The following is an 18,279-nucleotide window of genomic DNA, read 5'->3' as shown; positions in this document are numbered from 1 at the left end:
TGATGTTACTGATAGTGAACTTTATTTTATTCATAAGGTTAGTTAGTAGAGTTGCCAACCGTCCCGTAAAAAGACGGAATCGTCCCGCATTCAGAGAAAATATTATGCGTTTCGTGTTGAGCTGAAAAGGAACACAGTTTGTCCCGGACTTCAGCTATAATGAAAAAAAGACACAAAGCTGGAGTTATTCTGTCTTTACGCTGCAGCTGCCTCTTCTCCCCTCATTCTCTCCCCTCCCTCTCCTGTTGCTACTTCAATCATGAAACTGATCAATGATCAGCTGATCGGCTTTTCTCTCTTGTTTATTTATCGCCCACTTTGCTCCAGAAAGAGGAAACCAGCGGATGTCGCGCTAAACAACAGCAGCACGTTTAAGCTTGATCAGCTGTTGTTAGAATTTATTTAATATTAATTTCTAGTATCAGCTGATATTTGCTGGAGCCACAGCTGTAAAGCTGCTGGTCATGATATCGGTTTGGTTATCTGGTGAGAGGGAAACATGAAGATGAAACCAGGAGATGTCCTTACTGAATCATCAGAGCTGAACAGGTGATGTAGAAACAGGTTTACCTTTTAGGTGACATGAATGAGTTGAAGGGAAGTTATGAACTGTTTCTGAGAGACAAATAACACCAGGATCCTTTTCTACGTAGCTGACAGCTGGTAACTGTGCAGGGGCGGGTCTAGCAAAGTTTTGCCAGGGGGCCAGGTAGGGCATTAACAAGGAAAGGGGGCACAAAGAAATACTTTTCTTTCTTATTCTCATTTAAAATGTTTCGCTTTTAATAAATAATTATCTGAATCTTACAACCAAAGTTTTTATCTGACGTAAAATGTATAGAAATCATACATATACCAACAAGACAGTGTACATCACTGTCACAACAGCATTTGTTTTCATTCAAAGGCTTTATGGCTTTTCCTATAATACCTGGTGGGCTGGTCTCTAGTCAAAATGCCCGGGCCCATTTTATGTCTCAGTCCAGCGCTGGCCGCAGCCAAAGCACTGAGCAGGCTCTGTCCATGAATGTGCTGCAGCGGGTTTTCAATCCAACAACGAAGCTGTGCTGCTGGTGATACATGGTACAAGAATGCATGACTCTGTAGTGCCGACTTCCAATGTACCGGGAACTTGGCATGAATTATGTTTTTGTTTTTTCCTCTTGCGAAAACTTAGACAGGATTGTAATTCCTGCCAAAAAAGCAATTTCCGACATTTTCCAAAATTTTTATTGGCGACATTTAAACGATCGTAAATTACAAATGTTTAAAGCCAGAAACAATATTTTTGTCACAAGGTAGAAACTGCAATCAGTTGTTTTTTTTTTGCAAAGCAACTTTTATGTTATTAATGAATGTATATATTTACATTCAACTCATTGACATGAAAAGATTTCTTTTGCAAAAGAGATCGGACCAAGAGGGCAGCAAAAAGTGCAAAAAAAAAAAAAAAATTAACATAACGATAATTTCAGACTATTTTAAGTGGTCAAAAAGGGCTGAATCAAATATAATGTAGAACACAGTATGTACAGTAACGCTGAGTCGTAAAGATACCCGCAAAACAGGCCATTTCTTTATTTTATATGTAACACCTTCGTAAACCCTGTTGACTGCAGATTATTTTGTAATCTGAGCAAACATAAAAAACACACAGAAACACCGGAAGTCATTCTTTGGCACAACACCGGTCACGAACCCCTCTCGGTGATTTTGATTGGCTCTAAGTGATCCGTTGAAGATGTGGAGTCTGCGCAGTAGTCACAGCGCCGAAATTCAAATTTGAACAGAAGCTGTTTGGTACAAAGAGAGAAGCTGGAGTTGCGTAGTTCTCTGTACACGCAGTTGTAGTAGTATTACTTTAAAACTGCAGTCGAGTTGTTAGAAAGTAACCAGAATGGATCCGTTTACTGAGGTGAGTCACAGAAAAACTTTACTAATCAGCCAACAACGGAAGAAGCTGCGTTAAAGTGACTGGATAGTGCACAGCTAGCGTAAAAACCAAATGTTATAATGGTAGTGCTTAGAGACAGCACGGGTGATTAGCTTGTTTGTTATTAGCTTTAGACGTTGACATTTTTAACACGGCTGAAGAAAACATGTCACGTGTTTCTTTCGTCAAAACGACTACATGAGCCATAAAAAAGTATCTCATTTTAATGTCAGTATATATGTGGTTGGAACAATTTAACAAGTATTTCGCCGGACTCCTGAATGATCGTTATATTTAAGCGCTCCTTAAACAACGCCCCAGTCATTAGACTCGCTGAGTGTCCGTATGCTGTGTCCAGCAGTCGGACTTGTTGGGCGTAAGTTTCTTTCTTTTCTGTTTTTTCCACTCATGTCGGTGTTGCCAGCTAACTAACCGAAATGAATCAGGTCTGATGTCATTAGAGTTTAAACAGGAGGCGTGCGTCATTCTTCAGCAATGCTTTTCGTCAGCGCCTGCAGAGCTGATGTAGGGTGTGTTATGTGTTGGGACTTGCACAGCAGAATAGAATAGAATTAGGCCTTTAGTGGAATTGTTCATGGACAACGAGATTATGGGTGCATTCCCGTTAAATATGCAGCAATTAAAATATAAATAGTAAGACAGCAGAACGAAATAACAAACAGGAGAAATGTAAACGCAGTGTTAGAACCACGAGGGAAAGCAAACACATTCTTATTATCTTTGGTTACTTTGTGTTTCAGGAGCTCTGACAGCTAAAACTAAGAAACATTAGAATCTGACAGTGAGGGAAATCCCAGCTTCCAGTGTGAAAGTGATAGGTTGAGTTTTGCACTCACTTATTTGTATGATTCCCGTAAAAGCACGTGTTAAATGTGCTCAGAGTGGCGTTTTTTGTTGATGAAACAGTATTTATTTACAGTTTCCATTTGTGTGCAGATGAAATGAGCAACATAGACCAAAGTCATGTGTGTTGGGAAATGCTGCCCTGCCTGCTCCCATGCTTGTATTTATTTGTAATAGTAGTCAAAAAGAACAGTGAGAGCCCAAAGCTATAGGACACTATTACTGCACTAAACCATTTATATGAGGTGTAAACACTTGTAAATTATCTTTGATACAGAAACTGTATCTGGGAGCGGCGTCATCCCTTTAGATGCAGCAGTGTTGCCATAAATCCCTTTGTGCACCTGGCTTTAGTTTGTAATTTAGCTTAACTCTGTTTCACTAAAGCAGTTGAACACTACAGAGGTGATGTTTTATTAACAACCCAACTCTACCAAACTAGAAACTGTTGGAGCGAACTCGAGCTCGCAGAGAGAACCTCCAGAAGAAACTCGCAGAAAGAACCAATGCAGCGAACAGACAGGTGGTGAAAAGGCCTCGAGAGCCACTGACTGACACAAACATTGTGATCAGCGAGTCTCTTATTGATAAAGGTATGAGCCCCTTTAGTGTTTTGGCACTTTAACCTCTGAGCTGCAGCTGTCTTGTGTTTGCTTAAATGTCTTTATTGTTTTCAGTGCCCCAGACGTCCACAAAGCCATCTCCCTCGAAGCGCAAGTGCTCTGGAGAAAATGTCCAACCTGCAGCTGATGAAGAGAACCAGGAGCCGGCGATGCCACAAGCTCCTCTTCTCTCAGATCCTCCCACAGACAAAAAGCCTCCGGTGGGTCCAGCCAGCATCCGGCCTTTCTCCTCCTCCTCGGAGAAGACTTCAGGAAAGCCTGTTCTGCAGTCTCAGTCAGTGCAGCTGAAAACAGAACGCCCAGAACCCGACAAGATGGCTGTCTGCACTGCTCTTGTTCCTCCAAGCAGAACAGAAGCACAGATAGGAGCCGCCAATCCAGCCCCTCAGAGTAACAAAGAGGATCCAGCTCCATCTGCTGCTGGCATGAAATCACGCTTACAAAACCTGGCAGAGCAGAGGAAGTGCTGGGACACTGACGGTAACAGTTTCCTGCTGTTTAATTTACATAAAATTAGTTTAAATTTACAGGAAGTTATTAACAGGACTTCAGGAGGGGGGGGGGGACGGGGGACAGAATTATCAGAAATAAAAATTAATCTGAGACAAAAGAGCACCATCCTGAGATAACAACAGCTGAGGGAATCTACATGAAATCGGCTCAACCAAAAAAACCTCAACTCTGGACACACTGAGGTTCATAAAGCTAGTTCCTAATTCAGATCAAGCGAACGGCTCAGTCACAAGACAGAAAAAAGCACAGCAGCCTCCTCCCATCTACAAAAACAAAGAAACTAAAAAAATCCATGTTTGAATCCAGCTGACTGGATGTTTTTTCCACAGTCTGCAACCAGTTGTAGCTTGTGGTGACTAAGTGCTTGTCCACAGCTTGAGGGCGATGTGCGCACACCAAAGGTGACTGCACAGGTCGCCTGACAGTTAGTCAGCATGTTATCAATAATCTGAACAAGTCAGTGACAACTCGGGGGACTGAACTGGCTGCCAGCTGGTTGTTTTCTGGTTATTTTCTTATGGAACAGGAAGGTGCTGAGCGCAAATGTTAAAGTTAAATGTGAATTTCTGTCTATGTAGAAAGTCACAGATGTGGGATTTTTGATCATTTCTCACAGTTGCTGTAGTTTCAGAAACAGATTGCATGTAACTGCTGACTTGATCGTGCTGAATGTCAGACTGATGGTACAGTGAGTCGGTCTTATGGCAGGTTTTAGTGACTGTGTGTAATTTACAGTTTTAAAATGTGATAATGGCAATAATATCGTATCATAGGTCAGGTGTTGTGTTGTCTGGTGATTCCCACTTCTACAAGCAGACAACAGGAGGTTGAAATGTTTTCTGATGCTGTCTATTTTAAAGAAATCTCTCTTACTTGTATGTAATGTAGAACTATATAACACGATTCTTTTTTGTAACCAAAAAATAAGTTTGAGTGAGGTTACAGTTTATGACACCAAGAAGGATTCAGAAAAACAGATGTTCCATCTTCCTCCTCAGATGAGCTCTAATCCTGAAATTCCAGATACCGTCTGTGCTTTTTATGTGTGAATAAACGTGTAAAAGTGAAATTGTTTCTCCCTTTTCAGATGCTTGTGATGTACCTTCAGACTGTATTCCTGTATCCACGATAAAGAGACCATTTGATGCCCAACCAGCTGCCAGTCCCTCTGTCTCCTCAGAAATTTCCCTTGGGAGGAGAGGCAGACTGGCCAACCTGGCTGAAACCATTGGTTCCTGGGAGGATGATCTCAGCCATGCTAAAATCCCCAAAGAGAAAGCAAAGGAGACGCTCGCTACTTCGTCTAGTCCCAGATTTACAGTCAGAGATGCTGCGGCTTCCAGCACTAAACCCAGCGTTTCGGTGACCAGTTCAACCGTGAGGAGCAAGTGCACGGGCATCTCCAAACAGGTATTAATTTTTTATCTTCTGCATAATCGCTTCACTATTCAAATTTTAGTTTTTCCTGCAAGGTTTCCTGGGTCACCAGGAAAATCCAACATAATCTCCTGTATAAATAAACTGGCTTTCCATCTGTTTATTTTTCAGCAGGCTGCGTTTTCTCCAAGCCTTCAAAAAGCCGACTTGGTATCCAGTCCTCAGAAGTGCTCCAACCAGGGCACTGCAGTTTCCTCTATTCATCAGAAGACCTCGATTGAGGAACCGGCCCTCTTATCTAGTCAGCAGAAGGCCAGCTCCTCCTCCATGTCAGCGCTTCAAAGTCCCCTAAAACATCAGGCCCTGTCCGAAGGCCCAAATGTCTCCTGCAGTCCCCAGAAGCCAGAGCTTTGTGCCAAGCCCAGCTCATCTGACCTTCCAGTCTCGAAGGAAAAGGTTACTACAGGAGCTTTTGGTGAGTTGGACTGGAAAGCTGGTTATGATGAAAATTGCTCAGTGGTAGTCTCTGCATGTTTTAATATGGCCAGTTTCTTAGCACATCAGCTGGTTCTATTCACTTGTGTACCAGGGGCACCTTCCTACATTGTCATTTAATTGTCTGCTCAAATCAGTGTTGACACAGACCCATTAGTTGATTCTATCCTCCACAAGTTAGAAAGTGGTTTTTACCATCTCAAATAGGAGTGAAATCTTTGCGGGAGCGCATCAACCAGAGCTCACCTGCTCGAGTCGGAGTACAGACCAGCACTGCCTCTGTGAGTCCAAACACCAGGTCGGTACAGGAGAGACTCAGAGCTGCCCAGGCTACAAACACAACCACCGCTGACATCACTATGAGACAGAAACTGGTAGGTTGATGTCATTCTTGGTGCTGCAGTTATGTTTTCCCCCTCATCCAAATAGCAGAATGGCACATTCTAATAACAAGCTTGCTTGTTTCAGGAGCGTGAGAGTGAGCTGGCTCAACTTTGCAGTCGCTTCCAGCAGAGGAGCAAAATGTGGAAGGACAAAGAAGGAGGAGCGGACACTAAGGTTGGACAGGAAGCATCAGGCACACACAGAGTAAATAAAGTCTCCCAGCATTTACCCGGTTGGATTTTTCAAATGATGTACTTTTCAGGAAGAGGTCGTAAAGCCTGTTGAGAGAGAAGTGATCTCATCTGAGCCACCGGATGAATTCCCTGCACCATATAAGAAATCTGACGCACACGGCGAGTGCACTCCTTCAGGTATTGCATGACAGTCCCGAACAGAGACCGAGTACTCTGACCACTGGTAAAATGAAGCTATCAGTTATCTGGTGTCGGGCAGATTTTAATATGGCATATTCTTTTTAGTTACAGTGCTATGACTGGTGTGTGTTTTGAGTGATTGCACACACCTTCAAATGTCATCATCGGTGATTCTGTTTGACCCTCAGCAGTGATTCAGTTTAACTTCAGACTTTGAGTTTAGGGTGTTGGTACAGCTCTACACAACAAAACAAACCATACTTCCTGATGACAATTTCAAGATTTCTAACATGGGTTTAAATAAACAGCAGGTCGTCAGCTGATGAACTCCCCTCCAGTGTTGACCTCCAGCCCCCTGAAAGTGGCTGTTCACACTACAGAGAAGTTGACTGAAGAGACCCCAGAGGAGAAGCAGGAGAAAAGAGAAGAAAACGTGGACCAGTCTATCAATTCTACTGTCATCAACGAGCTGTTTGGAGATCTAGAACAGAGTGAAGATCACAGCTGTGATGAGGAAGATGCTTTAAATATCTCCTCGATGTCCCTCCTCACTCCACTGGCAGAGACTGTGGCCGCTGTGGTAAACAGTCCAGAAAAGAGAATGATGGTAAGCACCGACGAGTCCTCATCCATGGAAATGCAGCGGTAATTGTTCAGTGATAATATTTTCTTCATGACTTGTGCAGACATCCACTCCAGCCAACTCTTTCATTATGAAGAGCACAACTCCAGACGATGTCGCCAAAGCCAAAAGCTTCCAGACCTCCTCAGATGGAGATGGTGCAAGTGTCTCAAGTGAGGACCACAAGCTTCCCTACAGGTAAGTGTTTCCTCCGTGCAGTGCTGAGATGCTTCAAAGCTGTCTGTTTTCACCGTCTCACTGAATGTTTGTTGCTGTATGCAAGTATCGATGCATACAGGTCAACCAGGGTGAAGAACACCGAGAGGCCCAGTGTGAAGCAGGTTATTGTGAGAAAAGAAGATGTTTCTAAGAGAGCCGAGGAGCCCCGAGCATCCAGCCTGTTCAGTATCAAACAGAAGATAAAGGTTTACATTAAACTTGTACCATATAGGATTTCAATTGGTAATAAACTACAGTCTTATCTTACACAAAAATCTACCTTTTGTGTAGATTCTGACAAATGAAATCAACCTGCAGCAGACGGTTATCTATCAAGCTAGCCAGGCACTAAACTGCTGCACAGATGAAGAGCACGGGAAAGGCTCGCAGGTGGAGGCTGAGGCAGAGAGGCTGCTGCTGGTGGCAAGTAAGCACATCTCTAATATTTCCTTAGTCAGCTCAAGGTTATTCACATAGCACAATCACAAAGTCTTGAGTAAAGGAACACAAATAAAAATTCACTTTACATAGTGCTAATATTTTGTTTCCTGTATAAAATGTAAAAGCATTACACAGACCTACCCTGTGTCGATGTTAGAGTTCCACATAGTCGGTATATAGAAGATTAATGAGGGACATGGTTTGGCCCCAAAGACATGACTTTGTTTACGTTTGATGGCCTCAGGCGAAAAGAGAGAGGCACTGAAGGTGGAGCTGGACCAGCTGAAAGGAAATCCAGGAGGAAGGAAAGAGGGGCCTGCAGCCCCACAGCCGAGCACGATGGCCTCCAAAGGCTGCATCACCCTGCAGGAGCTACGCCTGCCTCTCAAGGCAGACTTTGTCTGTTCCACTGCCAATAAACCAGGTACACGATCCATAACACTACATTTCTACATGTTCTCCATTAGGCAATAACCAAATCTGAAATGAGTGCTTTTATTAAACTGTTATTTGTGAGTTTTAAGAATCTTCACAGTAAAAGTGAAATTCCACAATTTCATACTAATGTGTACCATGCTGTTTGTGTTTTCATTATTTCAGAGTCTACCAAACATTCATTTTTCATCATGATCAGGGCGGGAGCAGAGAACATTGTGGCCACGCCTTTAGCCACGACACACCGTGGCCTGAGTGGGGACACCCTCACCTTCCCCACCAAGTTCACTATGTGAGTCAGACTAAGCCAGACAGACGCACTGTTGGACTTTAGTCAGACCGCTGTGGTCCACTCATCATTTCAGCACGTCGCCTCTGTTATTAAATACTATTAACTAAACATAATCAATTTATTTACTCATTGCTGAGGAGAATCTTTGACTTTCAGATCTGACGTTGACAGTGACTTTGACATCAGTCTAGAAGTATACTGTCTGGTACGTGTCCTCATTCTGCAAGTACTAACACGCTGTATTTCTGTGACACCGTCTGTTCATAGTCTTCTATAAGTTTCTGTTTTGTAGTGTTACTGATGGTGCACAGTGCTGTTCCCTTTCAGGTGCAGAAACGTGAAATCTGCAGTGACAAGAAGAAGAAAACCAACAAGTCGAAAGTAATTCCTGTTTTATTTTACTTTTGTTGTTTGCTGTTGGGATATGCTTTTAGAGTGTATGTGGCTGTTCTCACTTTACTCTTTAAAACAAATGTAATATTTTTTCTTCATCTTACTAGGCTATCACTCCAAAGAAGTTCCTTGCCATCACTGTAAGTATTAAAAAAAACTAAAACTCTAAAGGAAAAATGAGAAAAAAGCTCCTTTTTTCCACATGTTAATTAATTTATTCTTCTCCTGCAGAAGACGACACAGACACCAGGTATGTGACACTAAGGTTTATACAAACTGTGTGCTGTGAAGACTGTTATATAACAAAGTGTAAAAGATACAGAGTGATGGTCTCAATATAAGCTTCAAGGAGAAAGGAGCTTTATTAGGTCAAATAAACGTATCGGATGAATCAGTGATCTGGTATTCTCACACAGTGGATTCTGTTCATTTGGGCCGTTCCATTTTAAACAGGAGAAACATTTCAATACTCTTCCAAGTGACTTCTTTAGTCACAGTGTGACTGCTTTTGTTTGGAAAGTTGTATCTGAGCAAACTACAAAACTTCTGAAAAGTTCTGAAAACCAAAATACAGATGTTTAGCTATGTCTGGAAAAAAAAATGAGACAGATGGACCCAGAGTGGGTACACATCACCAATTTTTTAAGTAAATATATTTCTAAAGATTCTTTTGACATGAAATTCTCACTAGATGTCAGTAATGAGGCACCTTTTTATAGGCCATCAGTTGGGACTGAACCAGCTGATATGAATTTGCACCCAGTAGCAGGATTTCTAATTACTGACAGATATCTGAGGGGTCTGTCCATGCCTTTTTACACCTTCCTTTTTTCATGTGTTCATTACTTTTCCCCTGTGTCACTTGTCATTATTAAACATAATGTATGTTGTTGTAGTTGTGGCCAGTCCTGGAGGCCCCAATGCTGTTCGCACCAGTAACTTTGCTCTGATTGGAGCATACAAGCTCACCCTGTCTTCAATTGGGAAGACCCAGTTTCCTTTGGAGAAGGTATGAAAGCCCTGAGTTCATATTCCATGTATATCTTTCTACATTCACACTGTTACATCCATGGCAGTAACATCCTCATGCATCTGTAAACTCAGTAATTATGTCAGCCTATGTATGTAATTAAGTATTAACCATGACAGACAGGCAGAGTTTCCATGTCCATATTCACCTGTAGACTGCACCACTGTTTTTCTCCCACATGTACTGAAATCAAATGATTGTCATTTTTATTTTCCTAGTAAAATATAAAGAAATATGGAGTGGCTCATGACTTTTGCATAGTAATGTATGAAGTGTTAGCCTTCCATTCAGTCTGACTACTTTGGGTCATAGGTGCCATTCTTGTGCCCTTTGGAGGGCCACATCTACCTTAAGATGCACTGTGAAGTGGGCTCAAAGGTGGAGGAAAGGGGCTTCCTGGTGAGTATGGCTCATATGAGGCTGATACTGGCCTTAATGTGCTGCTGCTACAACTATTCTTGAAGTCTAATCATCTGTTTTTGTTTTTTCTTACCACAGACAATGTTTGAAGATGTTAGTGGATTTGGAGCTTGGCACAGACGATGGTGTGTCCTGTCAGGATACTGCATCTCCTACTGGACTTACCCAGACGATGAAAAGAGAAAGGTAACAATGCTACGAGCCACGCAAGCAAGTTTGTCTGACACCCATGTTACTCTACATTCACGTGCTGCAAACAATGACTGTGCTGACTAATATGTGACTGCTCTAAACCTGCAGTAACAACTAAAATTCATTAAATAGACGGTGCCAAAGTTTAAAGCCTTAAGAATAAAATATGTCTAAAGACCTCTGACTGAACAGGGTTGTTCTACATCTCTTAGAATCCCATTGGTCGCATCAATCTGTCCAACTGTACAAGTAAGGCAGTGGAACCAGCCAGCAGAGAGTTCTGTGCCCGACCCAACACGTTTGAGCTCGTCACCGTCAGACCACGGAGAGATGATGACAGAGAAACTCTTGTCAGCCAGTGCCAGAGCACCATGTGTGTCACTAGGTAAGTTTCCACCATGTGGACAGGTACTTACTCCTGAAGAGTGGGTTGATGACAGTGAACATACTCTGCTTGTTTTCCTGTGCAGAAATTGGCTGAGTGCTGACACCAAGGAGGAGAGAAATCTGTGGATGAAGAAGCTGAACCAGATTCTGGTGGACCTGCGGATGTGGCAGCCAGATGCCTGTAACAGACCGCTGCCGAACTAATCCCTTTGTATTCTTTGGACTGCTGATGATGCATGGCTTACTAAGTGCAATATACTATGATACCAGTTGGATATTTGAGTAGAATAGGATCATTGATCAGAGGAGGTGAAATAAACATCCGACATATGCTAGAACAGTTTTTTTTCTGCATTTACATAGGTGTTGGGTTTTTATATCTGATACATATGCCTGGTTTGATGTGCTTTGGCTAATGTTGCCACGTTTTTACGTTAATGCTAATATTTAATATGCACATGCTGCATGGCTTTAAAACATTTGGTTTCAGTATTGAAATTTGAATGTGCGTGGTGTTCAAATTCCTCTGTCTCTAAATATATGCGTGTGTGCGCGAGTGAGTGTGTGTGTATATGCGTGCATGCTTTATAACCCCCCCTCCCCCAAAAAAGTATTATGTTCAATGGAGATAACTGGGGATCCGATCTGTTACATATCCTGCTCTGAAGCCTGAGTCTGCATAACCAGCATGCTGACCTATAATCACTTCAGGGATGTTGGACCATGTCCCAGCTGTCTGTCTTAACCTACTATGCTTGTCTGTGGAAGAGAAAACCGCACAGGTAGAACATGTCAGCTCTACAAAGAAGAGCTCCAGCTGCCGTTTGATTTGAACCCAGACAAAAGTGTGATGCAGCAGTGCTTAACCACTGTGCTTCCATGTTTCACAGTTTTTTCGGTTGTTTATTTGTTCTTATTTTAATTAAAATGTAAAGGTTCTGTCAGATATAACACATGGCTCATCTACACAAAGAAATTGAGGGAGAGGGGGGGGGGTAAAAGAATTTTTTTTTTTTTTTCCAAGGTGACAGTTTTTACCCCTCAGCTGTAAAAGGCTGATGAGATATTGTCACCCTGGCAGGTGGGCAGGCAGCATGGACATGCATATGAACACAATAACTCGAGAAGGTGACGTAGGAGTTTATATGATCGGTATAACTAGTATAGTTTGAATCGCAGCGACATCGAGGTGGGAGGTTGAGGTCACTTTACTTGTGATAGTAACTTGATGATTTTAAAATTGATGCCACCCGTGTATCTACCAGGAGGCTGGGGGTAGCATCAGCAGCCACCGCCTTTTTCAAATGATGTAATTTTATTTACATGTTAATGAGTCTCAGGTGTAACAGCAAACTACAGAGTGCATGTTTACCTCTTAGGTACCCTGTTAGACAATGCAGAGTAAATAAAATAGTCTAGTGACCTGCAAATAAATAACATTTTCAATAAAAGCACTTTTTTAAAAGCAAATGTTGATGATAAATGCAACCTGAAAATGGTCTACATGCATCATTATCTCTAGTTATCTCTTGTTTCATCCTTTTACACTGATTTGGTAAACTTGGCTGTTTAACAATTTACGCTAGAAGCTTTATTAAAAAAAATAATGGATGGGCTGTTTTAAAGTGTTGCTGTGTAATTATATTGAATGAAAACGGTGTTTTTTACCTTTTTGCAATTTGGTGCATTAAAAAAAGTATTTGCCCCTTTCTGATTTCTTAGGGTTTTCCACAGTTGTCACGCTTGTTTCAGATTATCAAACTAAGTTTAATACAAAAATAACTCCAGTAAATACAAAATGCAGATTTTAAATGATGATTTCCTTTATTAGAGAAGAAAAGGTATCCAAACCTTATTGGATAAAGTCATTTCCTAAACTGAATTACTGGTTGTGCCTTCTTAGCAGCAAGAAGTGCAATCATGTGTTTGTGATAACTGGCAAAGAGGTTACACAGCGATGATGCAGGGAACAAGGAGGAAACAAGTGACCTCACTAAGTGAGATAAACAGTACTGTCATGAAAAATAAAGTTTCCACAGGACTCTGTGCAACCACATAAATACCTAAGTACATCTTTAATGGCTTACATAAGATTTAAGAGTAACACCCAGGTAGGGCTGGGCGATATGGCCTAAAATTCATATCGCGATATAATTTGAAGCATGTGCGATCACGATATATTCTTTTCTTCTGTATAACGTATTTTCCACACTATAAGGCACACTTAAAATGCTTTAATTTTCTCAAAAATCGAGAGTGTGCCTTATGTATGAATTCTGGTTGTGCTCACTGACCTTGAACCGATTTTGGCGTGTAGAAATCTGTTAAAAAATGTTTTAGTACAACTTTGGTAAGCCTGCTGATGGACTGCTTGATGGATTGTCAGAGCATTACGGCTGCCGTAGTGAGGAGTAATCTGGGTCCAAAACTCCGTCCGCTTCGGGTCCCAAAGTCAAACGAACACTGAGAGTTAAAAACAGTCTAAATTCTTTCATCTTTAATTAAATCATCAGCGTTGCTGCTTTATCGGGTGTAACAATTAAGTTTAACATCCATGCATCCATGAAAACAGAATTTATTAAATTTAACGGAGTTAGAAGTTAACAGGAAGTTAGCTCGCTAGTTTATACCTAAACATTTCATACCATGTTCTGACTGAGAGATTTTTGAAACTAATTAAAACGTACAGCTCTGCTATCACTCCCAACATAAATGAAGACAGAAAACTAAACAGCAGTGGCGTTTGTAGGGTTACTGAAGTTGGACTACCTGGTATATAATGTTGTGCTACGCGATTGCTAGCGACACAGCTATGTTAGCATAACATTAGCACAGTGAAGCTGGTGGATGAACGGCAACTTTTTTTCCACTCGATAAAAGTTAACATGAGGGATTCTGGTGGTTAGGGACAAATGCAATCGCATAGCAGGATGCTATACACGGGCCAAACTTCAGTCAGGAGAACATAATTTACTGATGATAATGGTTGTAGCCGCTGTGATACTTTCTACCAAAACAGGCGCAGCTTGATGACATCATCAACATGCGCTATCGCGATAGAGCGATATAGTCAAAATCTCTATCGTTGGCCAAATCTATATCGTTTCTATCGTATATCGTTTATATCGCCCACCCCTACACCCAGGTGTTGCTAACAAAATGCACTTGATTACCTGATCATCAGCAAGTGTGATCTATAAAGACAGCTTTGGCAGTTGGCTGGTCTAGATCATGCACCTCTCTGCTTTTGTAACCTGACACGAGACACAGCTGCCGCAGCTGGAACGTCATTAAATCTACCATCGTAGATTTAATGACGTTCCAGCTCAGAAGCCCCGGGTGTTCAAATACCTTAGAATGTTTCCTAAGGTATTTAAAAGTAGAGTCATTCAGCCCAACAACAGGGGCAGGATGTGTTCCTTTGTGCAAGGAGGAACAGGATGAGCACTGCCCGAGCCCCACTGACCACCAACAGGGCCTGGTGTGTATGTCTCTGACCAATCAAAGAAACAGATTCATCAGGCTAAATTTGAGCAGTCTATATAAAATGTGCATTCAGGCTGAACAATATTAGTTTTCTTAGCCTTTTCCATAGATGCATATTATGGAAAAGGCTAAGTAGAAAAGCATCAATATAAATACCACCCAGAAATATAAGTAGCTCACATTCACATTTAGTTTCTATTTTAGCACGATAGACTATTTTAGCATGACCCAACCCTCGCCCCCTATCTCTGCTGCACTGGTACGGTCTGTTTACCTCAGAGGTGGTGCTTATTGTGCTTAGGTTATGTTCTATGTGTAATAGTTACTAAATCCATCCATCCATTCGCTTCTGCTTGTCCTTTTCAGGGGCGCGGGGGGCGCTGGAGCCTAGCCCAGCTGTCAGATTTAGTTACTAAATCGCTCTGTTCAAAACTACAGTTTTAAGTGTTTTATTAAACATGTCTTTAAAGGCTAGACATTTTTAATCAAGCTTTGCCTTTGTTTGTTTGTAATAGAAGCTAATATGGGACAATATGGATTTCTAGTCCGTTGCTCACTGCAGAACTCTGGTTTAACTAAAGGCTTTGAGGGAGTTATTAGCTTTAAGGCATGCAGCTGAGTTATATCTGGGAGTATAACTTCCTCTGATATGTCACTTTTTTCTTCAGAGAACCCACAGCATTATATGCACTATATACTATTACCTAAATAATCGTGATGTATCATAATCGTAATGTAAATAGTGCAGATATTAATTGACACAATAAGCAATCAAACTGCTGGCCTAACAGCATGCTGTCATTGTCCAAAAGGTGCAGATATTCCTCTATAATAATCAACATAGTTTTAGACTATTCTCCCATTCACCACCAACATGTGTCTGTTTTTCCCCACTCTGAGACACACCTGCTGGGAATCAAACTCTGGTACTTGGTGATTCTGTTCTTAGACATTCAAGCTAGAGACACCAGCAGCCACAGTCAACTGTCTTCCAGGAGCCAGAGCAGGCGACACTGAGGGAAATTTATGACCCTATGGACAATATCCTGCCTTGTGGGTCAGCAGTCGAGGACAGGGGGAGTCAAACCTCTTATTTAATGGGACATATCTCTGTGTGACTTCAAGTGGGCTAGACTAGTAAAACAGTTACTAGCACTGAATATCCAGTCTAGCACGTCATTCCTGTACAGTGCCTGATTCAAACCAGGAACCTACTCTGTGGGAGTAAAGAAGGGAGCATGAAAGCTAAGTCTCACATGTTAGTGGTGAGCCATGTAGGTTAGAATGATGGAGCACATTTTCTAAATTGTGTGATGTTGGAATATATGGTTGAAGTAGCTCCAAAAGGAGGAAGGCAAGCTGCTATCCACAAAGATTTCTGGAACACTGTGAAGTTGAACTGAAAACAGTTTTGCCCCCCTTTATACTGTCTAGAAAAAAACGTTTCCTCTGCCTGAGCTGCACTATAAGGCTGTAAGTACGAAGTGTGTCAGCCACAGAGTGAAATGAAATGACCATCTGCCCCAGTTGCTTCACTGTTGCTGAGCTGAACTGGCTGGAGGCAGCTTGGTGGCACATGAAAAATGGGACAAGTCAGTTTTGTGTGTCACAAAAGTGGCTCTTTTTTTACCTGTTAAATCACCATAGTAAGTAATGCTGAACATACAACTTGGATGCCAGTAAGTTAAATTCAGAGTTCTGGTTTAAAACTAGCTGGAAGCATCACATTTTCTCACTGATCCTTTGATTTCGTGAGTATCCACTCGGCGTGCTGCTGTGAGTTGGGTTTTTACCAGTGGATGGTCATCTTGTTTGCAGATCACTGAACCAGCTCTTTATTCTATATTCGAGTGTCGTGACAGTTTGACCCTCCAGTCTACATCTGTTTTGTGGACTTGGAGAAGGCATTTGACCATGTCCCTATGACGGGGTCCTTCAAGAATTTGGGGTGTCTGACCTGTTGCAACATTGGGAGAGATTGTTCTGGATCACCGGTAATAAGTCGAACTTGTCTGTTGATTGATTCTAAGAATAGAATAAGGTATTTTTTACTGGTGTAAATGCAGTTAAAAAAATGCAGTCTTTTTGTTGCCTGTTCTTTAGCCGTCAGAATTGATGTCTGAAGGCCAACAAAGATACCCAGTGGATTTACTTTACCAAGTGGATCATCACGGCCTTGCCGTATTGGTCCATTTGATCAACTTTTTTTGTTATTATTAATTTAATTTAATTTTCAGTTGTTACAGACAGGACAGACATGGCTGGGGGATAGGAAAGGGAGAAAGAAAGATGAAGGAAAAGAAAAACAGAGTGGAAGAGGGACAGTGAGAAAGGACACAAATGTCCTGGATCACCTGTTGAGAAAAAAAAAAGAGAAAACAAGCAAAAAACAGAGCAACATAATAAACACAACACCATTGCATTAATCTAGCTAAGTGTAAATAACAGTATTCAATTCAATTCAATTCAATTTTATTTATATAGCGCCAAATCACAACAAATGTCGCCTCAAGGCGCTTTATATTGTACAATAGATCGCACAATAATAAATACAGAGAAAAACCCAACAATCATATGACCCCCTATGAGCAAGCACTTTGGCAACAGTGGGAAGGAAAAACTCCCTTTTAACAGGAAGAAACCTCCGGCAGAACCAGGCTCAGGGAGGGGCGGGGCCATCTGCTGCAACCAGTTGGGGTGAAAGAAGGAAAACAGGATAAAGACATGCTGTGGAAGAGAGACAGAGGTTAATAACAGACATGATTCGATGCAGAGAGGTCTATTAACACATAGTGAGTGAGAAAGGTGACTGGAAAGGAAAAACTCAATGCATCATGGGAATCCCCGGCAGCCTACGTCTATTGCAGCATAACTAAGGGAGGATTCAGGGTCACCTGGTCCAGCCCTAACTATATGCTTTAGCAAAAAGGAAAGTTTGAAGCCTAATCTTGAAAGTAGAGATAGTGTCTGTCTCCCGAATCCAAACTGGAAGCTGGTTCCACAGAAGAGGGGCCTGAAAACTGAAGGCTCTGCCTCCCATTCTACTTTTAAATACTCTAGGAACAACAAGTAAGCCTGCAGTGCGAGAGCGAAGTGCTCTAATAGGGTGATATGGTACTACAAGGTCATTAAGATAAGATGGGGCCTGGTTATTTAAGACCTTGTATGTGAGGAGCAGAATTTTGAATTCAATTCTGGATTTAACAGGAAGCCAATGAAGGGAAGCCAATACAGGAGAAATCTGCTCTCTCTTTCTACACCCTGTCAGGACTCTTGCTGCAGCATTTTGGATTAACTGAAGGCTTTTCAGCGAGTTTTTAGGACATCCTGATAATAATGAATTACAGTAGTCCAGCCTGGAAGTAATAAATGCATGAACTAGTTTTTCAGCGTCACTCTGAGACAGGATATTTCTAATTTTAGAGATGTTGCGCAAATGGAAATTAGCGGTCTTACATATTTGTTTAATATATGCCTTGAAGGACATGTCCTGGTCAAAAATGACTCCAAGGTTCCTCACAGCATTACTGGAGGCCAAGGTAATGCCATCCAGAGTAAGGATCTGCTTAGATACCATAATTCTAAGATTTTCAGGGCCGAGTACAATAACCTCAGTTTTATCTGAATTAAGAAGCAGAAAGTTAGCGGCCATCCAGGTCTTTATGTCTTTAAGACATTCCTGCAGTTTAACTAATTGGTCTGTGATACCTGGCTTCATGGATAGATAGAGCTGCGTATCATCTGCATAGCAGTGAAAATTTATGCTATGTCTTCTAATGATGCTGCCTAAGGGAAGCAT

At 41.7% G+C, this 18,279-nt stretch overlaps 1 protein-coding gene across 1 annotated transcript; it reads left to right on the top strand.

Moving 5' to 3' along the window:
- The first annotated feature begins 1,805 nt into the window (after positions 1 to 1,805).
- Positions 1,806 to 12,604, top strand: anln (anillin, actin binding protein). The gene is made up of 23 exons (XM_065471427.1): positions 1,806 to 1,915; positions 3,240 to 3,390; positions 3,475 to 3,900; positions 5,021 to 5,343; positions 5,482 to 5,785; positions 6,013 to 6,179; positions 6,274 to 6,363; positions 6,452 to 6,560; positions 6,872 to 7,170; positions 7,250 to 7,383; positions 7,469 to 7,610; positions 7,696 to 7,831; positions 8,090 to 8,269; positions 8,446 to 8,572; positions 8,729 to 8,777; positions 8,900 to 8,953; positions 9,073 to 9,105; positions 9,197 to 9,215; positions 9,862 to 9,974; positions 10,308 to 10,394; positions 10,494 to 10,601; positions 10,820 to 10,992; positions 11,078 to 12,604. The coding sequence occupies exons 1-23, from the start codon at positions 1,898 to 1,900 to the stop codon at positions 11,196 to 11,198; spliced, it is 3,363 nt and encodes a 1,120-aa protein (XP_065327499.1). The 5' UTR covers positions 1,806 to 1,897; the 3' UTR covers positions 11,199 to 12,604.
- Positions 12,605 to 18,279: the final 5,675 nt, after the last annotated feature.

This window comes from Pelmatolapia mariae, linkage group LG22 (genome assembly GCF_036321145.2).
Source record: "Pelmatolapia mariae isolate MD_Pm_ZW linkage group LG22, Pm_UMD_F_2, whole genome shotgun sequence".
In the NCBI taxonomy this organism is placed as follows: Eukaryota; Metazoa; Chordata; class Actinopteri; order Cichliformes; family Cichlidae; genus Pelmatolapia; species Pelmatolapia mariae.
This window is presented reverse-complemented; position numbering and strand designations above follow the sequence as displayed.

Bases quoted from the DNA above. Each gene is read 5' to 3' on its own strand.
- anln (XM_065471427.1), top strand. The intron at 3,391-3,474 runs GTATGAGCCCCT...TATTGTTTTCAG, and splicing joins CGAGTCTCTTATTGATAAAG to TGCCCCAGACGTCCACAAAG. The intron at 3,901-5,020 runs GTAACAGTTTCC...CTCCCTTTTCAG, and splicing joins GAAGTGCTGGGACACTGACG to ATGCTTGTGATGTACCTTCA.